The following is a 20,939-nucleotide window of genomic DNA, read 5'->3' as shown; positions in this document are numbered from 1 at the left end:
GGCAAGATACAAAATGGTTCCTTATCATTCTCCCGTTGCATTTTAAATACCATTAATTTACTGTGTTCAATACCATGTATTTCTCCAGGTGAGGTATACATGTGACAGGCTCCAAAAGGCCTCTTTTAATCACCACAGTAGTGCTGCCCAAGAAAACTCAAGGGCCACGAATGAAAGTTGTCTATGAAATTAGACATTTCTCAGGAGCCAAAGGTAAAAGAGGCCAATTTAAATAATATATTTCAGAAAACCCAATGTATCCAAATATCCTCATTTCAACATGTAATCAATATAAAAAGTATGAATGATATGCTACTTTTCTCATACCAAGTCTTTGCAATCCAGTGAGCCCAGTCCTCTGGCAGCTGTTAGCAAAGACTGAGCGCCTCCTATGTGTCTGACTTTGATCCAGGCACTGAGACACAGACCAGCTTTTGCCCTTTGACAACACAGGCCAATGGAGGGGACAAACACAGTTCTAGAACATGAGACAGGCCACGGTAGAAGCAAGCACAGGGGGCCTGGGAACACCTGGCTAGTAGGGAAGGCTCTGTGGGGGCTTGGCCTCAAAGCCCAGGGACAGCAGGGGGACCAGTCAGAGGGAGTCCCAGTGTCTGGGTGGGAGCGATGGTGTTCCCTGAGATGGGAACCAAGAGGAGAGGCACTTTGGAGGGAAGGCCCAGTGTGGTTTGGAGATATCCAATAAAAGATGGCCCCTCCTCAAAGTTAATGGATGCTGGGCTCTGGGGTGCAGGGGAGGGTTCTGGGCCAGCTGTTGAGGTTTCCCTGGAGGTTGATGTCACTGGGGGAGTGGAGATTACTTAGGCCAGAAAGTGTGTGGGAAGCATAGGGATACAGAGTACGCCACATAGAGAGCCCACATCAGGGAGATTCCCAAGGGAGAAAGACAAGCCAGGGACCATCTGAGGAGGCCAGGCAGGAGGAATGCAGGGATCTTGGAGCCAGGCCCCCAACCCAGTGGACCCGCCCAGCAGCCCTTCTGTTCTGAGGTTACAATGGGTGATGGCTTGGTGGGGCTGCAGTGAGTGGTGGCAGGCGCAGAGGCCAGGGGAGGAGGGACATGCTGTGGGCTCCAGGTTCAGGTCTGAATTCAGGACTGAGTTGGAAGCACCCTGTCTGTGTTGAAGTTCAAGATCTACCACTTCTGTTCCCAAACCTCCCAGTTCTTCACCTTTATGCAATTTCATTTTTGATAATTTCAGCTTCCTAAACGTACACATCTGATTTCACTTTCACTCACACGTCTCACCCTCACTCCTCCACGGGCCCCTTCTCACTATGACAGACCCAGGAGACACAGGAAGTGCAAGGAAGGTCTGGAGCCCCAAAAGCCAGGAGCCTAAGGAGTCAAGTGCCCTGATAGCCAGGAACCCTGACACCCAGGAGCCCCGACACCCAGGAACCCCAACAGCCAGAAGCCTCTACCACCAGGAGTCCTGACAGCAAGGAACCCTGACACCCAGGAGTCCCTACTATAGCCAGAAACCCTAACACCAGGAGCCCTGACACCCAGTCACCCCGAGGGCCAGGAACCCAACAGCCAGCCTCCACCAGGAGCCCTGACAGCAAGGAACCCCAACACCCAGGAGCCCCTACTACAGCCAGGAAGCCAGGAACTGTAACACCCAGGAGCCTCTACAGCCAGGAACCCCGACAGCCAGGAGCCATTACAGCCAGGAACCCCTACAGCCAGGGGCCTCGACGGCCAGAAGCCACTATAGCCAGAAGCCCTTATAGAGCCAGGAGCGCCTACAGCCAGGAGCCACTACAGCCAGGGAGCCCCGACAGCCAGCGAGCCCCGACAGCCAGGAACCCTGACAGCCATTAACTCCGGAAGCCAGGAGGTCCGCAGCGGAGCGCCCAGACCTGGCAGGGTCAGAGCCCCTCAGCGGGATCCAGAGCCACCCAGCGGGATTCAGCGCCCGCTGCCAAGGCCCTTTCTGGGATTTCTCAGGCTCTGCAGCGTCAGCGCAGGCAGGGGCGGGGCTTTCCCTTGCGCAGCCGCTACGCTCTCCGCGGCCCCGCCTACATCCGGCCGCCGGCACTCGATTGCTTCTGTCTGGCGGCGGCAGCATGGCGGCGGGGGCGGCTGAGGCAGCGGTAGCGGCGCTGGAGGAGGTCGGCTCAGCCGGGCAGTTTGAGGAGCTGCTGCGCCTCAAAGCCAAGTAAGCGAGGCGGCGAGCGGCAGGAGTGAGGAGCCGGCGGGAGAGGCCGCGAGACCGGGCCGGTGTGGGGCGGCGGGTGGCTCAGCCCGGCTCCTTGGCGCCCGGCTCTCTTCGGCCTCGGGGGACCGGGCCCGGCGCCACCCGTGGATTCCCCCGAGCCTCCGGCGCTGACTGGCCCGAACCGCGGGCTCCCCGCCCCGGAACAGCGAGCAGGGCTCGAGGCTCTCCTCGCAGCCCCGGCCCCGGCCCTCGCTCCGACCCCGACGGCTGTCCAAGCCGGGGGGACGCGACCTTCCCGTCCTCTGGCCTGGGCGGCCCCGCAGCGGGACGGAGGCGGTGACTCAGCCTTGCCGCAGCGGCGGGACGGGGGACGGGGCGGTGCCGAGACCCCGGCCCACCGCGCCACGGAGCGGGGACCCATGGCTGCGGGCTCCACCTTTCCTGTGCCCGCGGGGTGGGAGCTGCAGACCCGTCGTCGGCCCTTTCCTCTTCAGCCTCCCTTCAGGAACGCCCCTGTCGCAGGAGGGCGGCCAGGGAAGGCCCCGCCGCATTAGCTAGGCCTGGCTGCCTTTGGAAGTCAGTCTTTAAAGTTTGCTGGTCAGCAGGTAGCCTGAGACTTAACCTGTTGCCGGAGACAGATTTCCTGTTCCATGAACTGGTGTCGTGAGAGTCTGTTCAGATTTGGCGCCGGTGTCAAGTCTTCCAGCCCTGGGAAGACAAAAGAAGATCCATAGGAATGCATAGCAAACGTTTTCTGGGTGGACTAGAAGCTCTGAACTGCAAGCATGCTGACGAGTCAATGCTTGCTGGCGTGCGTGTGTGCTGGGAAAGGCCTGCACGTGGACTCTCCGTGATAATACCACCTCACATCGTAGACTCCTGCAAGGGCTGAGTTGTTCTCTTAGTTGTATTAATAGCGGTTGTTATGGGAGCTCTTATGTCGGATTGCCTGGGATCCAGTCCCACTGCAGCCACTCACTAGCCATGTAACCCCTGGGCACATTTCATACCCAAGCCTCAGTTTCCCAACGATGAAATAGATCAGCACCTATTAGTGCCTCAGGGTTGTTGTGAGGGTTCAATGAGATGACGTCTGTAAAATAAAATTAATACAATGCCTAGTATGCAGGAAACACTCAGTAGATGTTGGCCCTTAGGTAGGAAGCAGAGTGGTTCATGGAATTCACAGGCTAAATATACTTTGTTTTGTTTTGTTGTTGAGAAGGGTCTGGCTCAGTCACCTAGGCTGCAGTGTAGGGAAGTGATCAAGGCTCCCTGCAGCCTCCTCCTCCCAGGCTCAAGTGATCCACCCACCTCATCCTCCCATCTTAGCCTCTCGAGTAGCTGAGACCACAGGTGCTCACCACCACGCCCGGCTAATTTTTATATTTTTTTGTAGAGACGAGGTCTCTCCGCGTTGCCCAGCCTTGTCTTGACCTTCCGGACTCAAGCGATCTATCCTCCTCAGCCTCCCAAAGGGTTGGGATTACAGGTGTGAGCTACCACATCTGGCCAAAAATGCTTATTGATCCAAATTTTGTTTTGTTTTGTTTTCGAAACAGGCTGTTGCTCTGTTGCCCAGGCTGAGTGCAGTGGCGTGATCTCGGCTCACTGCAGCCTCTGCCTCCTGGGTTCAAGCGATCCTCCCACCTCAGCCTCCTGAGTAGCTGGGACTACACGTGCGGTCCACCACCCTGGGCTAATTTGTATATTTTTCGTAGAGACAGGGTTTCTTCATGTTGCCCAGGCTGGTCTCTGGAACTCCTGAGCTCAGGTGATTCGCCTGCCTGGGCCTTGTCAAGTATTGGAATTACAGGCTTGAGCCCCCCGTGACCAGCACTGTTGATCTACATTGAGAGGAATTTTGCTGACTGAATTTGAATTAGAGGCAAGTAGTACTCTGATTTTGCAATGGAGAGTGCAGGTGAGATGGGGTGTTGCCTTTGGAAATGGGGAGGGGTGAGAGTTACTGACTAATGGTTAGAAATGCTTTATGGGGGTGAGGAAATAACACAGCTGTTTAGGCATTTCAGGTTTACCTGAGAAATTATTAAGGAAAAAAAGCAGGGGTTGTGGGGGGGACATGTGACATTTACTCACTGATGGAAGCTGGGCTCTGACTCATCCACTACAGATCAGCACAATCACGGGAGTCACCAGAAGTGACCTCTTGAAATGAGCAGGTGGTCTTGTGTGGACCTGCCCTAAGTAAACGTTTTGAATTTACCATCACCTGAAAAGACTGTTTTGTCTATGTGTTTTATATGTTTGTTTTAAATGCTTCATTTTTTTTTTTTTTGAGACGGAGTCTCGCTCTGCCGCCCAGGCTGGAGTGCAGTGGCCGGATCTCAGCTCACTGCAAGCTCCGCCTCCTGGGTTTACGCCATTCTCCTGCCTCAGCCTCCCGAGTAGCTGGGACTACAGGCACCCGCCACGTCGCCCGGCTAGGTTTTTGTATTTTTTAGTAGAGATGGGGTTTCACCGGGTTAGCCAGGATGGTCTCGATCTCCTGACCTCGTGATCCGCCCGTCTCGGCCTCCCAAAGTGCTGGGATTACAGGCTTGAGCCACTGCGCCCGGCCGCTTCATGTTTTAAAAAGTCCTTAAACTATCAAAATGGATAATTTTTTTTTTTTTTTTTTTGAGACAGTCTCTCTCTGTTGCCCAGGCTGGAGTGGAGTGCAGTGGCAGAATCTTGGCTCACTGCAACCTCCGCCTCATGGGTTCAAATGATTCTCATGCCTCAGCTTTCCAAGTAGCTGGGATTACAGGTACCCACCACCACGCCTGGCTAATTTTTGCATTTTTAGTAGAGATCAGTTTCACCATCTTGGCCAGGCTGGTCTCGAACTCCTGACCTTACGTGATCTGCCAGCTTTGGTCTTCCAGCGTGCTGGGATTGCAGGCATGAGCCACTGCGCTCTGCAGGCATGAGCCACTGCGCTCGACCAAAATGTATAAAAGTTTAAATGTGAATACCATTTGGATGTATCCTTGCCACTGGTTTGTACTTGAAATGACCCAGGAAACAATGTACACTTTCCTTAGTGACTATTTTAAATGGACACATGAGAAACGATGTGTGTCATCTGGGGAAGGAGCAAATTTCTGCAGCTTTTTTGGTGAAGATGGAGACATTTAAGAATATTATGGTAGCTCATACCAGCAATCCCAGCACTTTGGGAGGATGACTTGAGGCCAGGAGTTTGAGACTAGCTTGGACAACATAGTGAGAACCCATCTCTACAAAAAATTAAAAAAGTAGCCAGGCATGGTGATACACACCTGTAGTCCCCAGCTACTCAGGAGGCTGAGGTGGGAGGATTGTTTGAGCCCAGGAGTTCCAGGCTGCGGTGAGCTGTGATCCTGCCACTGTACTCCAGCCTGGGTGACAGAGTGAGACCCTGTCTCAAAAAACAAACAAAAAGTGCCCGAATTTTAGTACTTGTGTTGATGTAATAATTTTAAATCTACTTTCCAAATCATTGCTTCTCCAATTTTAAAATTTGACATGAATTGAAATTTTTTTCTTCTAAGTAATTGAATCAGATATTTACATAAGTTGCTGAAATCTCAGCTGGTCTGTACAATGGGGTTATTAATATCCATTTGCAGAGTAAGCAGGTTTAGTATATGATATGTTTAATAAGCAGTAGCTGGTATTATCTGCAGATGAATGTAGTAGCAGAATACTGTAATACTTGAAAAACAACTATTTGCTGATGAAGAGCTGTCGTTTATTACATTGTCTAAAATTACATTAGTCAGGATTTGAATGTGGTTTTTGTCTGATGTTTTTCTCCAACAGTGCACCAGGCATATGGGGCTATCCATCAAGATGGAAAGAATACTGTAACATATAATCCAAAAGGGGATAACGTTTATATTTGTTTCAGATATAGTATGTCCTTATAATACTGGACATTATGTGCTTAATTGAGAAATGGAAGTTAAGCATTAAATAGAATATTGTGGATAATTTCAACTAACAATATCATGTTTTAATGTTTTCAAATGTTTTATATTTTTGTTTCATCTTCTCAACATCCCAGAGTGTTGGTTATTGCTATTTTACAGATGTGGAAGTTAAATTACTCTTCAAAGCCTTGTTAGTAATAATGAAACTGAAATGAATTCTGTTTCTATAGCATACTTTCTTTTTTTCTTTTTTACTTATTTGGACTCATACTGTTATAAAGTTTGGTAACCTACTTTAATTTTTGAAAAATGTAGTTATATTAGTATTACTGTGGCATTGAAAGTTCTTTGAAAATTTGATTTGTAATGGCTTTATAATATTTTCTTATGACCATTTAAAAACTATTATTGAGCATCAGATTTTTCTGATTTGCTACGTAAAATAGTGGGAAAATATCCACATACAGAAAATCTTTTTTCTCTTAATTACTCCTTAGGATTGATACTCATGTGTAAGAAATTTCTGAAAGGTCCCAATTTAATTTTTACCACTAGGACATGAAAGTACTTCTCATCGTCCTTTTTATCATTGAATATTATGATTTAAACAGTCCTTTTGTTGGCTAGGCACAGTGGCTCATGCCTGTAATCCCAGCGCTTTGAGAGGTGAATGCAGGCAGATTGATTGCTTGAGCCCAGGAGTTTGAGGCCAGCCTGGGCATTGGCGAAACCCCAACTTTACAAAAAACAAAATATGGCTGTAGTCTGGGAGGCGGAGGTGGGAGGATCACCTGAGCCCAGAAAGTCGAGGCTACACTTGCCTTGCACTCCAGGCATTAAAGTAAGACCCTGTCTCAAAAAAAGAGAAAAAAAAATTTCTTTTGGTCAATTTGGTGAAAAATGGTATCCCAGCTTTATAAAGAAATTGAAGTATTACATACAGTAACAAAATGCACAGATCTTAATCGTCAGATGTGATGAATTTTCACAATTGTATACATACCAGTAACCACCATTCACAGGAAGAATGTAGAACCCAGGAAGTTTTCTATCTCCTTTACCTAAACGACTGATTTCTTACTGTCCCCGTAAATGAGTTTTCCCTGCTCTTGGACTTTGTGTGAGTGGAATCATACAGTTCTTTGTCTGTGGCATCTTTTGCTCACATATTTTTGAGCTTCATCCATGTCATTGCCTGTGTTTGTAGTTGGTTCCTTTTTACTGCTAAGTTACATTCTGTTGTATGAATGTCTATCACTTTCCCCCATTGGCGGGCATCTGGCTAATTTCCAGTTTTGAGTTACTATGTATAGGGCTGCCATGAGCATTCTTGCATGAGACCTCTGAACCTCTGTTTTGTTCTCGCCATCCTTAGGCAATGGAGCCTCCCTGGATCCTCTTCATTGCTGGAGGCTATGGTGGGCAGAGGCTCCTGAGAGAGTTTTGAGGGGTCAGGCCTGTGTTCTAGTTTTAGGGCCAGAATTCAGTTCCAGGGCCCCAGACAACTGCAAGGAAAAGACTGAAAAATGTAATCTAGCTGAGTGCACAGGAGGAAAATGAAACAGTGCTTGATTGAAACAGCACAGTCTTTGCCTTGGACCTGAGGCGCCACCTACTCAACCGTTGAAGTTGCTGAGTTGTGCTGGATGCAAATTAACAGCCATTGATTGGGGGCTCCTAGAATGTGTCCTTCCCTGCCTTAGGTGGGTCTTTATTTGGAGCATCCTGCTTTCCTTTTGTGTGCCTGTGGACACTCTCCCTTCATCAGTCCTACCAGAGGTCTCTGCTCTCTATTTTCCTATATTTCGACAAATGACCTTGCTTCCCACCTGAGAGAAAACAGGACTTCAGGTAGTATCTCCCCGAGCCCTCCTTCCACTCCCACCTATCCCAGCACTTACCATTTATTTGTAGCCTTACCCATTCTTCATTCCTTGGCTCCTGACTCAGAGGAGACTGCCTCCTTCTTCTGCAAGGTAAGCTCTTCTCTGCTCTGGATTTCCCCTCTCCTGCCTCTTCTGAGTCCTTGCATCCTCAGCTCTCTTGTGTCTACAGCCTTTCCCTCTCCATTTGCACTATCCCCTGGTAAAGTAAACATATGAAGATTTTCTTGTATTAAAAAAGCCCATCCCTTGATTTTGTTTTTCCCTCTGCCTGTACAGATCTCTTAGAGTATATCTCTCCTTCCTCATCTTCACTTCAGTCCTCAGTGGACTGCAGTCTGACCTGTGCTTCTGCTATTCTGTTGAAGTTACTCTCTCTGTTAGTTGCCCTTTCCCACTGCATTGGATGATTATCACTCCCTCTTGACACTCTTCTCTTGACTTCTTTGAGACCCTTTAGTCTTCCAGTACCACCTAGGACCCCTTCTTTGCTTCACTACATGAGTTCCTTCTCCTCCATCTGTCCTAACTGAATGTTGCTAAGCCCCCTGAGGCGCTGACCTCGGGTCTCTTCTGTGTCCCTCTGTATCCCTTTGCAGGTTGGTGCTGGCACTGTTCCTTTCTTGATTCCCAAATCTGTATATCAAGTGCAGACTTCTTCCCTGAGGTCTAGACATCATACTAACAGCCCATTAAACTTCCTTTCCTCAGGTTGGCAGCTTCTGCACTATGATTTGAGGCATAGTTTCGCCACTAGCCGTCAGTCTCTAAGCCAGAACTTGGAGCCAGATGTAGACTGCCTCATCTGTCACCAAATCCTGTCCTTTCTACCTTTGAAATCCTCATGCTGCTCTTTGCTTCTGCTTTCCTGACACTTTATTGTAGGCTTATTCTCTTCTCACTGATATTATTTGATCGGTTTTTACAGTTTGTTATTCCTTTCTTTACTCATAGGTTAGTTGTCTTTGTTTCTTTTTGGCATGGAACATATTTCTGTTTGTGATTTTTCAGGTTTTTTTTTGGGAGGTGGTATTATATTTGAACAGAATTCCATAAAACTGAAGGATTTTTTAGTTGGATATGACCATAGATACCTTTGCCAAGATAATTTTGTATGAAAGCTAACTAAAGTAGATACTGAGTTGTTAATCTATTCTGTGTGTTCATACTATAAATGTTTAGAAATTTTTTATTATTATTTTTTAATGGATCTTACTCTGTTGCCCACACTGGAGTGTAGCGGTACGATCATAGCTCATTGCAGCCTCGACCCCCTCAAGTGATCCTTCCACCTTAGCCTCCCAAAATGCTGATTACAGGCATGAGCCACCTTGCCTGGCCTATAAAAATCCTTTTTTTTTTTTTTTTTTTTTTTTGAGACAGAGTGTTGCTCTGCTGCCCAGGCTGCGGTGCAGTGGTGTGATCCCAGCTCACTGCAGCCTCTTGCCTCCCGGGTTCAAACAGTTCTGCCTCAGCCTCCTGAGTAGCTGGGATTATAGGCATGCATCAACACACCTGGCTAATTTTTTGTATTTTTAGTAGAGATGAGGTTTCACCATGTTAGCCAGGCTGGTCTTGAACTGCTGACCTCAAGTGATCTGCCTGCCTCGGCCTCCTAGAGTGCTGGGATTACAAATGTGAGCCACTGTGCCAGGCCTGGAAAAATCTTTTGTAGCATAATATTAAAAAGTATAAAAGAATGTCTTTGTGAAAAGCAGTTCTGTTCTTTTCCTCATTTTCCACTGGCATGCCTTCATTTTCAACACTTACTACTGTTTCTATGGTCACGATTATGTCTCTTCACGATACCACATTTGAAAAGTAAATAATGATATTACTAGTAATAATGTGTCTACAACCATTTTTCACAAACATTGTGCCATTAATACGGAAATTCAGTTTCCACTTTGCCCAGGGGTCTGAAAATACAGTTGATTTACCTGATTTTTTTTTTGTTTGTTTGTTTACTTTAAGTTCTGGGATACATGTGCAGAACGTGCAGGTTTCTTACATAGGTATACATGTTCCATGGTGGTTTGCTGCACCTATCAACCCATCATCTAGGTTTTAAACCCTGTATACATTAGTTTTTGTCCTAATGCTTTCCCTCCCCTTGGCCCCTACCCCCGACAGGCCCCGGTGTGTGATATTTCCCTCCCTGTATCCATATGGTCTCATTGTTCACCTCTCACTTATGAGTGAGAACGTGCAGCGTCTGTTTTTCTGTTCCTGTGTTAGTTTGCTGAGAATGGTGGCTTCCCTGCAAAGGACATGAACTCATTCCTTTTTATGACTGCATAGTATTCCATAGTATATATGTGCCATATTTTCTTTATCCAGTCTATCATTGATGGGCATTTGGGTTGGTTCCAAGTCTTTGATATGGTAAATAGTGCTGCAGTAAACATATGTGTGCATGTGTCTTTATAGTCGAATGGTTTATAATCTTTGAGGTATATACCCAGTAATGGGATTGCTGGGTCAGATGGTATTTCTGGTTCTAGATCCTTGAGGAATTGCTACACTGTCTTCCACAGTGGTTGAACTGATTTACACTCCCAACAACAGTGATTTACATGACTTTTAATTGATGTGGATGAATATTCAGATCTACTTCAAATGGGCTTGACTCGAAATGCCATTGACTTGAAAATTTATCTGAAAGTCTCAAGACCTTGCAGAGTGCTTTTACATTCCAGTGTTGTATACAACAAAATTCTAGCAATATGAAAAACTTCAGGCAGTTCTTTTAAAGTTTTTTTTTTTTTTTGGTAATTTAATCTATATCAGTATTTGTTTATTTCTAAAATTGGTATAATTTTAAATCAGTGCATTTAATTGATTTACAGATCCCTCCTTGTGGTCCATTTCTGGGCACCATGGGCTCCACAGTGTGCACAGATGAACGAAGTTATGGCAGAGTTAGCTAAAGAACACCCTCAAGTTTCATTTGTGAAGGTATTTATATTTCAATGTCATGTCTTTTATGAATTTAATTCTGATTTATGGGTTAGATTAGGGCTGGACGTGGTAGCTCACACCTGTAATCCCAGCACTTTAGGAGGCTGAGGCGGGCATATCATCTGAGTTCAGGAGTTTGAGACCAACCTGGCCAACATAGTGAAACCCTGTCTCTACTAAAATACAAAAATTAGCTGGGTGTGGTGGGGGGACGGTGCCTATAGTCCCAGCTGTACGGGAGGCTAAGGCAGGAGACCCTTTTGAACCTGGGACGCAGAGGTTGCAGTGAGCTGAGATTGCGCCACTGCACTCTAGCCTGGGTGACAGAGCGAGACACTGTCTCAAAAAAATACATAAATAAAATAAAAGATTAGATTTTATTAACTTATATAAAGATGGAGTGGTGTGGAATTCCAAATATCTGTGATTGATGTGGGATCTGTTATTTTTGCACATTGTTCTTAAAAATCTTAAAATAATTTTTCTTTTCTTTTTTTTTTTTTTTTTGAGACGAGTCTTGCTCTGTCGCCCAGGCTGGGGTGCAGTGGTGCGATCTCGGCTCACTGCATCCTCTGCCTCCCTGGTTGAAGCGATTCTTCTGCCTCAGCCTCCTGAGTAGCTGGGATTGCAGGCGCCTGCCACCACGCCCAGCTAATTTTTTGTATTTTTGGTAGATAGGGTTTCACCGTCTTAGCCAGGATGGTCTCGGTCTCCTGACCTCGTGATCTGCCTGCCTCGACCTCCCAAAGTACTATGATTACAGGCGTGAGCCACCACGCCTGGCCAAATGTACACTTTTCCTCGATCATCCTCGGGTGTGGGGCGTGACTACCAAATGTCAAAGTGGCTGTGGGCTGGAGTTTTGGAGAGCACAGGCAGATGAGTTAGTTCTGTGTAGGTAACTGTGGTTTTAAGACATTTAAAATAGTAACACAAATTATGTCATTGAAAAGCTAGGTGTGCTGTGGAAAATAGTTCAGGAAAGGGTATGTAAATGCTGCTAGGGACCAGGGAACAGGAAGTTGCTATCTTGGTTTAGATGAAGGCAGACAGACCTATGGGAGAAGGTGAAAGTCTTTCTAACCTGTTCAGAATGCGGAGGAAGAGGGAAGCCAGTCAGTCTCTTCCTTGCCTCTTTTGTTTTTCACTCTGGTTTGTGTGCTCCTACATTCCTGCTTCTCTCTTGAGTGGATAAGTACTAGAAAAGCCATAGTTGTGACTGTGGATTAACTCAATTGGTTTAGCACATTAAAGATATTATTCAGGACTTAGTACTGGTTTAGGCAACAGGGCCAAAATATGTGTTGAAAGTCTTAGAAATGAATTATCAGGAGGGGAAGTGCACCTTGTATTCCAAAGCCTGAATCCTTAAGATTAAAAAAAAAAAAGGAAAAACCAAAGTCTTATTTTTTAAAACAAGAGTCTGTGAGTTCAGAGTACATGTTACCCAATATACTCTTATATGGGGTTAAAAATAACATCAACTGTATTGGTCTTATGTCTCTTTTTATGTAAACTGAAAACAGAATTCTGACAGGGTAATTCATTCATGTAGTAGGTGATAAAATTTTCAGGTAGCTTCTGTAGAAATAAGTTTGCTTTGAATAGGTATTGTACTCAGATGGCTCAAAATTCCGAACAGTATAGAAAGGTGTCCATTGAGAAAGCTCACCCCATTCCTCCGTTGTCAGCCTTGTGTCCCACCACATAAGTAACTGCTTGTATTAATTTTGTATGAATCCTTCTAGTGTTTCTTTATGCAAATAGGGCAGATGTGAATATAGTGATTAGCTTTTTAAAATTTAAGGGCTTATTTAAAATTCCAATGAAATGTATAATGTAACTTTAGAGTGTAACCCTAAAATGTTCAATATAAATAATAGAAGGGGGTCATTAAAACTGTATGTTTGGTCAGTGATAAAAGATAATGATTACAAGTGAAATGAATGATTAAACATTTCAATCATAAGATTAATCGAGATGATGGTAATTGTTCTAAGTCTGCTTTTATGTGTATCATGTTACTGGTTTAGGTAACACATTGTTCTTAGCTGCTATCTGAATGATTTATTTAAAGTGACTATAGAATTACTTCTCACATTGGTACCAGACTTGGCAGTGAGATTTTAAGTTGTTCAAGTGCTTAAGTATCTCTGTGAGCCAAAGGTTGGAGGAGCCCTCAGAGATTTTGGGTTGTGGGGGATACCTGAGCCTGACTGCACCTGCCACTCATGAGGATGATGACAGCGTAAGATTGGTCATTCTGGCCGGGCGCGGTGGCTCAAGCCTGTCATCCCAGCACTTTGGGAGGCCGAGGCGGGCGGATCACAAGGTCAGGAGATCGAGACCATCCTGGCTAACATGGTGAAACCCCGTCTCTACTAAAAAATACAAAAAACTAGCCGGGCAAGGTGGCGGGCGCCTGTAGTCCCAGCTACTCGGGAGGCTGAGGCAGGAGAATGGCTTGAACCCGGGAGGCGGAGCTTGCAGTGAGCTGAGATCTGGCCAGTGCACTCCAGCTAGGGTGACAGAGTGAGACTCCGTCTCAAAAAAAAAAAAAAAAAGATTGGTCATTCTTCCAGAAGTCATCACTTTATGGAAATTCACTCTATAACATAGTTTTTCTTTCATTAGCCATCACTGGGGCAAAGGTAATTTGCATGGCATTTGTAAGGTAGCTAATTAAAAGGCACTGGCTGAACAGTAGTAAGTAAAAGAGAAGTAGAATGAGATATCATTGGTCTTTCCCAGTAAGAGAGGCATGCAGGCTGGGCGCTGTGGCTCACACCTGTAATCCCAATACCTCTTGAGGCTGAGGTGGGAGGATTGCTTGAGGCCAGGAGTTCAAAACCAGCCTGATGCACATAGCAAAACCATCTCTACACAAGAAAAACTAAAAAAGTTAGCTGTGCATGTTGGTGTGCACCTGTAGTCCCAGTTACTCGGGAGGATAAGGCAGAGGATTCCTTGAGCCCAGGAGGTCTCAAGGCAGTCACACCACTGGGTAACATAGGGTGAGACCATGTCTAAAAAAAAAGGAATGTAGTTAATTTTAAAACTGCTTTCTTTTTGTTAATGAGAGTTTTTGGAAAGTTCTAGAGTATGAACTAATGTTCTTCTACTTTATCTTGTGTCTATTTGATTTCTTAGTCTTTTTTTTGGAGACAAGGTCTCACCGTTATTACCTAGGCTGTAGTTCAGTGGTGTGATCTTGGCTCACTGCAGCCTCTACCTCCCAGGCTCAAGCAATTTCCCCACCTTAGCCTCCCGAATAGCTGGGACTGCAGGTGTGCACCACCCTGCCCAGCTAATTTTTGTGTTTGTTGTAGAGATACAGTTTCGCCATGTTGCTTAGGCTGGTCTTGAACTCATGGACTCAAGCAGTCTGCCTACCTTGGCCTCCCAAAGTGCTCGGATTACAGATGTGGTGAGCCACTTTGCCCTTCAGTCTTTTTTTTTTTTTTAAATGATAAAATAATTTGGCATTTTTGGCTTGTAAAGTAAAGGGATCAGTTCTTTTTTGTGACTGGGATTTATAAAACATTTAAATAAGTGATCATAAAGTAGATATTTTTAAACAGATTGTAAACTTTTGTGACTATCAATAATTTCTTATTTTGTAGGAGCTGGTAAAATAGAGTTAGAAGAGTTAGTCACCCATTTTTGGTCAGAGTAGTTAGTTTGTGCTCATTGGAATTGAATGCTGAAGGACAAGGTTTTCATATTTATTGCGTCTGAATCCCTCATTCTCTATATTGATGATGTGGTCGTAAAGTGTATTTGGGGTGGGGCAGAGTGGTTCACACATGTAATCCCAGCACTTTGGGAGGCTTCTCTGGGAGGCGTGAGTGGAGGATTGTTCAAGGACATGAGTTTGAGACCAGCCTGGACAACATAGTGAGACTTCATCTCTGCAGAATAAAAATTTAAAAAACTAACTGTGTACACCTGTTGCCCCAGCTACTTGGGAGGCTGGGGTGGGAGGATTGCTTAAGACTAGGAGTTAGAGGCTGTAGTGAGCTATGATTGTGCCATTACACTCCAGCTTGGGTGACAAAGTGAGACTTTGTCTCTTAAAAAAAAAAATTAAAAGGGCATCTATATTCCTTCTGGGTGCTGTGTTTATAATGGGTGGTGTTCCATTTACCTGAGTCACTGCCATGTATAGTGGGCTCTTCTGGGCTCCATCCTGAGGCTGTCACACCTCCAATGGCACAGAAGAGATGATGTGGTATTTCTATCACTAAAAGGAGTTCAAGACCAGCTTGAGTAACATGGTGAAACCCTGTCTGTACTAAAAATACAAAATTTAGCCAGGTGTGGTGGCGCACGCCTGTCATCCCAGCTACTCAGGAGGCCGAGGCAGGAGAGTCACTTCAACCCAGCAAGCGGAGCTTGCAGTGACCGGAGATCGCGCTACTGCACTACAGCCTGTGCGACAGAACGAGACTTCGTCTCAAAACAGAACAAAAAAGTCTTAGAGAAACCTTACGTTTATTCAGAATAAAATGAAATACTTAAAATGTCTTAATGCCTTTTATTTTCAAATTACGTAGTCAGTACCTTCTCTCATACTGATCCTTTGTTGTGTCTTTACCTAAAATAGGAGTACACCTTTGTCATTTAGTTAATTGTTTGATAGAATCTTCCAAAATATGGTATCTGGCAGAGGGGATGGGAGAGAGGAAGAATAGCACAAGGCTTTGTTGGATACCTGCTGCTGGTTGTATTTGAGATCCAAATCAGCTATTTTGTATGAAAGTTTAGCTATTTTTTCCTGTAGCTTTTTGTTTGTCTCTGAACTTAGTCTGTGCCATGGGTTGCTTGGATCAGGAAATGCCCTATATTTTTGTCTGTATTGTCATTCAATTCCTCTTTTCGTTGCCTGCTTGACTAGATGTGAGGTACTTGAGATGGGGACCTTTACCTTATCAGGTTTTCATTAGTAAAAAAAAAAAAAAAAAAATAATAATAATAATAGGGCCTGGCATGGTGGCTCATGCCTTTAATCCCAGCACTTTGGGAGGCCGAGGCGGGCAGATCACGAGGTCAGGAGGTTGGGACCATCCTGGCTAACATGGTGAAACCCCGTCTCTACTAAAAATACAAAAAAAACCCAGCCGGGTGTGGTGGCACGTGCCTCTATTCCCAGCTACTCGGGAGGCTGAGGCAGGAGAATCGCTTGAACCTGAGAGGCGGAGGTTGCAGTGAGCTGAGACCTCACCACTGCATTCCAGCCTGGGCAACAGAGCAAGACTCCGTCTCAAAAAAAAAGAAAAAAAATGACTTTCTTTTGTTTGGGTGGCTCCTGCTTTCCATGCAAGCCTTCCTGATCCCACTTGCAGCTTAGTACTCTCATCCTGCTAGGCCGTGGTATAGTCATTTTACCATATCATGTGCTTCAGCGCAAACATTCTCAAAGTCAGACTTACCAACTGGGTGGTTGGTGAGATTTTATACTATTGTATTTCATTTGACATTAATTTTGTTTGTATAGTAGCTGCTGTACTTGCGTTTTATGTTGACTGTAATTTAAAATATACAATCAAGGTTATGGAGGAGTTATGTATTTAAATGTATTTTTGCTTCTTAAAAAACAAGAATCTTTATAGTTTATTCTTATTTTGAAAGTGCGACTCTCTTAAAGATACAGATTGCATTGTTGAATTTCTAAAGGTCTGTACAATCATAAATGTAAATGTAGTTTATGTTTAATTTCTGAGTGTATAATTATTGTATGTAAACAGATAGTGTTGGGCAATATTCTGAAGGATACCAACTAGCTGTATAACCAGGTGCACGCTAACTAGTGGAATTAAAAATTTTCAGTGTCATAGAATGTTGGCCAATTTATTTGGCATCTTAAGAGAGCATATGTTGGATTTCATTCTACAGGAAGGAACTCTAAAAATGCTTCTCAGATAATTCTGGTAGAATTGTTAAATCTTAAAAAGACTGTAGGTTTTTATCTGTGCTATCTTGGTAATTAAAAAAACCCACAATTAACATGGTTTTATTAGCTGTTTCTGGGCTAAGTTTGGTGAAAGTCTTTGAAGAAGTTATCAAAACTTTTTTCTTTTTAAATTATCATTATACTTTAAGTTCTAGGGTACAGGTGCACAACATGCAGGTTTGTTACATAGGTATACATGTGCCATGTTGGTTTGCTGCACCCATCAACTCATCATTTACATTAGGTATTTCTCCTAATGCTATCCCTCCCTGAGCCCCCTACCCCCAGCAGGGCCCTGGTGTGTGATGTTCCCCTCCCTGTGTCCATGTGTTCTCATTGTTCAGCTCCCACTTATGAGTGAGAACATGCAGTGTTTGATTTTCTGTCCTTGTGATTGTTTGCTGAAAATGATGGTTTCCAGCTTCATCTATGTCCCTGTAAAGGACATGAACTAATCCTTTTTTAGAGCTGCATAGTATTCCATGGTGATATGTGCTGCATTGTCTTTATCCAGTCTGTTATTGTTAAACTGTTTTATCAGAGACCAGGATTGCAGTGTCTGCTTTGCTTTTTTTGTTTTCCGTTTGCTTGGTAGATCTTCCTCCATCCCTTTATTTTGAGCCTGTGTTTGTCTTTGCATGTGAGATGGGTCTCCTGAATACAGCACACTGATGGGTCGTGACTCTTTGTCCAATTTGCCAGGCTGTGTCTTTTAGTCTTTTAATTAGGGCATTTAGCCCACTTACATTTAAGGTTAATTTTGTTATGTGTGAATTTTTTTTTTTTTTTTGAGTCGGAGTCTCACTGTTGCCCAGACTGGAGTGCAGTGATGCGATCTCGGCTCACTGCAACCTCCGCCTTCCAGGTTCAAGAGATTCTTCCGCCTCAGTCTCCTCGGTAGCTGGGATTACAGGCACCCACCACCATGCCCAGCTAATTTTTGTATTTTTGGTGGAGACAGGGTTTCACCATGTTGGCCAGTCTGGTCTCGAACTCCTGACCTCAAATTATCCACCTGCCTTGGCCTCCCAAAATTGCTGGGATTACAGGTGTGAGCCACCATGCCCAGCCTGTTGTGTGTGAATTTGATTCTGTCATTATGATGCTAGCTGGTAATTTTGCCTGTTCATTAATGCAGTTTCTTCATAGTGTCAATGGTCTTTTACCATTTGGCCTGTTTTTGCGGTGGCTGGTACTGGTTGTTCCTTTCCATGTTTAGTACTTCCTTCAGGAGCTCTTGTAAGGCAGGCCTGGTGGTGACAAAATCTCTCAGCATTTGCTTGTCTTTAAATGATTTTATTTCCTCTTCACTTATGAAGCTTAGTTTGCCTGGATATGAAATTCTGGGTTGAAAATTCTTTAAGAATGTTGAATATCGGCCCCCACTCACTTCTGGCTTGTAGGATTTCTGCGGATAGATCCACTGTTAGTCTGATGGGCTTCCCTTTGTGGGTAACCCAGCCTTTCTCCCTGGCTGCCTTTAACATTTTTTCCTTAATTTCAACCTTGGTGAATCTGACAATTATATGTCTTCGGGTTGCTCTTCTCCAGGAGTATCTTTGTGGTGTTCCCTGTATTTCCTGAATGTGAATGTTGACCTGCCTTGCTAGGTTGGATACGTTCTCTTGGATAATATCCTGAAGAGTGTTTTCTAACTTGATTCCATTCTCCCTGCCACTTTCAGATACACCAATCAAACGTAGATTTGGTTTTTTCACATAGTCTCATATTTCTTGGAGGCTTTGTTCATTTCTTTTCACTCTTTTTTCCTCTAATCTTGTCTTCTCACTTTATTTCATTAATTTGATCTTTAATCACTGATAACCTTTCTTCCGCTTGATCGAATCGGCTAGTGTGAAGCTTGTGTATGCTTCACGCAGTTCTTGTACTGTGGTTTTCAGCTCCATCAGGTAATTTAAGCTCTTCTCTACACTGATTATTCTAGTTAGCCATTTGTCTAACCTTTTTTCAAGGTTTTTAGCTTCCTTGCGATGGATTAGAACATGCTCCTTTAGCTAGGAGAAGTTTGTTATTACCAGCCTTCTGAATCCTACTTCTGTCAACTCGTTGATCTCATTCTCTGTCCAGGTTTGTTCTCTTGCTGGCAAGGAGTTGTGTTCCTTTGGAGGAGAAGAGGCATTCCTGGTTTTTGGAATTTTCAGCCTTTCTGTTCTGGTCTCTCCCCATCTTTGTGGTTTTATCTACCTTTGGTCTTTGAAGTTGGTGACCTACAGATGGGGTTTTGGTGTGGATATCCTTTTTGTTGATGTTGATACTATTCCTTTCTGTTTGTTAGTGTTTCTTCTAACAGGCCCCTCAGCTGCAGGTCTGTTGGAGTTTGCTGGAGGTCCACTCCAGACCCTGTTTGCTTGGGTATCACCAGTGGAGGCTGCAGAACAGCAAATATAGCTGCCTGATCCGTCCTCTGGAAGCTTCATCCCAGAGGGGCACCCGTCTGTATGAGGTGTCTGTTGGCCCCTACTAGGAGGTGTCTCCCAGTGGGGCTATACGGGGATCAGGGACCCACTTGTCTGTTATTGGATCTTGAACGCCATGCTGGGAGAACCACCTGCACTCTTCAGAGCTGTCAGGCAGGGATGTTTAAGTCTGCAGAAGCTGTCTGCTGCCTTTTGTTCAGATATGTCCTGCCCCCAGGGGTGGAATCTAGAGAGGCAGTAGGCCTTGCTGAGCTGCGGTGGGCTGCACCCAGTTCGAGCTTCCCTGCCACTTTGTTTACACTGTAAGTATAGAACTGCCTATTCAAGCCTCGGCAATGGCGGACGCCCCTCCCCCAGCCAAGCTTCATAGTCCCAGGTCGGTCTCAGATTGCTGTGCTAGCAGTGAGCAGGACTCCATGGGCGTGGGACCTACTAAGCCAGGTACGAGAGGGAATCTCCTGGTCTGCCAGTTGCGAAGACCGTGGGAAAAGTGCAGTATTTAGGCAGAAGTGTATCATTCCTTCAGGTACAGTCACTCACAGCTTCCCTTTACTAGGAAAGGGAAATCCCCCGACCCCTTGCACTTCCCGGGTGAGGCGACGCCCCGCCCTGCTTTGGGTCCCCCTCCGTGGGCTGCACCCACTGTCCAACCAGTCCCAATGAGATGAACCTGGTACCACAGTTGGAAAGGCAGAAATCAGCCGTCTTCTGCGTCAGTCTTGCTGGGAGCTACAGATTGGAGCTCTTCCTATTTGGCCATGTTGGAAGCGATCTCTGCCTAAGCTATCAAAACTGTTATTTTAAATTTCTAGTTTGAGATTTATATTTGGCTGTTTGACAAATATTTTGATTTTGAAATTCTTTTTTTTTTTTCTAATATCACACATCACAGAGTAGAAGGAAGCCTCTTTTGGAGGTTTAACCAAATGTTCCTGAATAGCAGATTTAAGTGTTCTCTCTGTAGTCTTGGGGCTCAGTGCCATCATTGGCAAGTGGCCATCCCCATTCTTGGCTTAGGTATACTGACCACCTTTAATATTCTATCAAAATTTATTTATCAAACACTAAAGGCCACACAGTAGTCTAGGCACTGAGGATACAAAACATAACGCTAAAGGTCACAGACAACAAACAGTAGACATGTATGTTATCAAGGTCATTTTAGGTAGTAATAAGTTCTGCAAAAGAAAGAAATAGGCTATGAAAAATGGGAACCGGGATAGGTGGGATACTTTATTTAGATTGGACTGGAAGGGTGTATCTAAGGAAGAGAGTGTTTTTTTTAAATTAAGAAACAAGGTCTCACTCTGTCACCCAGGCCAGGGTGCAGTGGCGTGATCATAGCTCACTGCAGCCTCAAACTTCTGAACTCAAGCATTCCTCCCACCTTGACCTCCCAAAATACTGGGATTACAGGTGTGAGCTACTGTGCCAGCAGGGCCATCAAGAAAATGAAAAGGAGCCAGCCGTTGGGAGAGCTAGGAAGAGCTTTTAACCGAAGTGCAGAGTGTCAAAGCAGAAGGCTAGTGGGGCTGGAGAGTGGTGAGGGAGGGAAGAGTGTGACATGAGGTTGGAGTGGCAGGCAGGGGTCAGTGACCTTG

The 20,939-nt window shown here is 45.0% G+C and overlaps 1 protein-coding gene and 1 long non-coding RNA gene across 3 annotated transcripts in view; both read left to right on the top strand.

Moving 5' to 3' along the window:
- The first annotated feature begins 2,040 nt into the window (after positions 1-2,040).
- The window catches only part of GLRX3 (glutaredoxin 3), a 44,293-nt gene continuing 25,394 nt past the window's right edge, over positions 2,041-20,939 (top strand). Inside the window, exons 1-2 of one of the 2 annotated variants that reach the window (XM_033178700.1) lie at positions 2,041-2,186; positions 10,836-10,944. In XM_033178700.1, coding sequence (XP_033034591.1) covers positions 2,095-2,186; positions 10,836-10,944 — 201 coding nt within the window. In that variant the 5' untranslated portion in view covers positions 2,041-2,094. The remainder of the gene's footprint in view (positions 2,187-10,835; positions 10,945-20,939) is intronic. The other variant, XM_033178711.1, reaches the window with a different exon arrangement.
- Positions 11,612-13,831, top strand: LOC117064699. Its single transcript, XR_004429621.1, has 2 exons — positions 11,612-13,204; positions 13,513-13,831. It is a non-coding gene; the product is annotated as an uncharacterized LOC117064699 (long non-coding RNA).

This window comes from Trachypithecus francoisi, unplaced genomic scaffold, assembly GCF_009764315.1.
Source record: "Trachypithecus francoisi isolate TF-2019V2 unplaced genomic scaffold, Tfra_2.0 Contig01579, whole genome shotgun sequence".
NCBI lineage: Eukaryota > Metazoa > Chordata > Mammalia > Primates > Cercopithecidae > Trachypithecus > Trachypithecus francoisi.
Note: the sequence above shows the minus strand (reverse complement) of the source record. Positions and strands in the feature narration are given on the sequence as shown.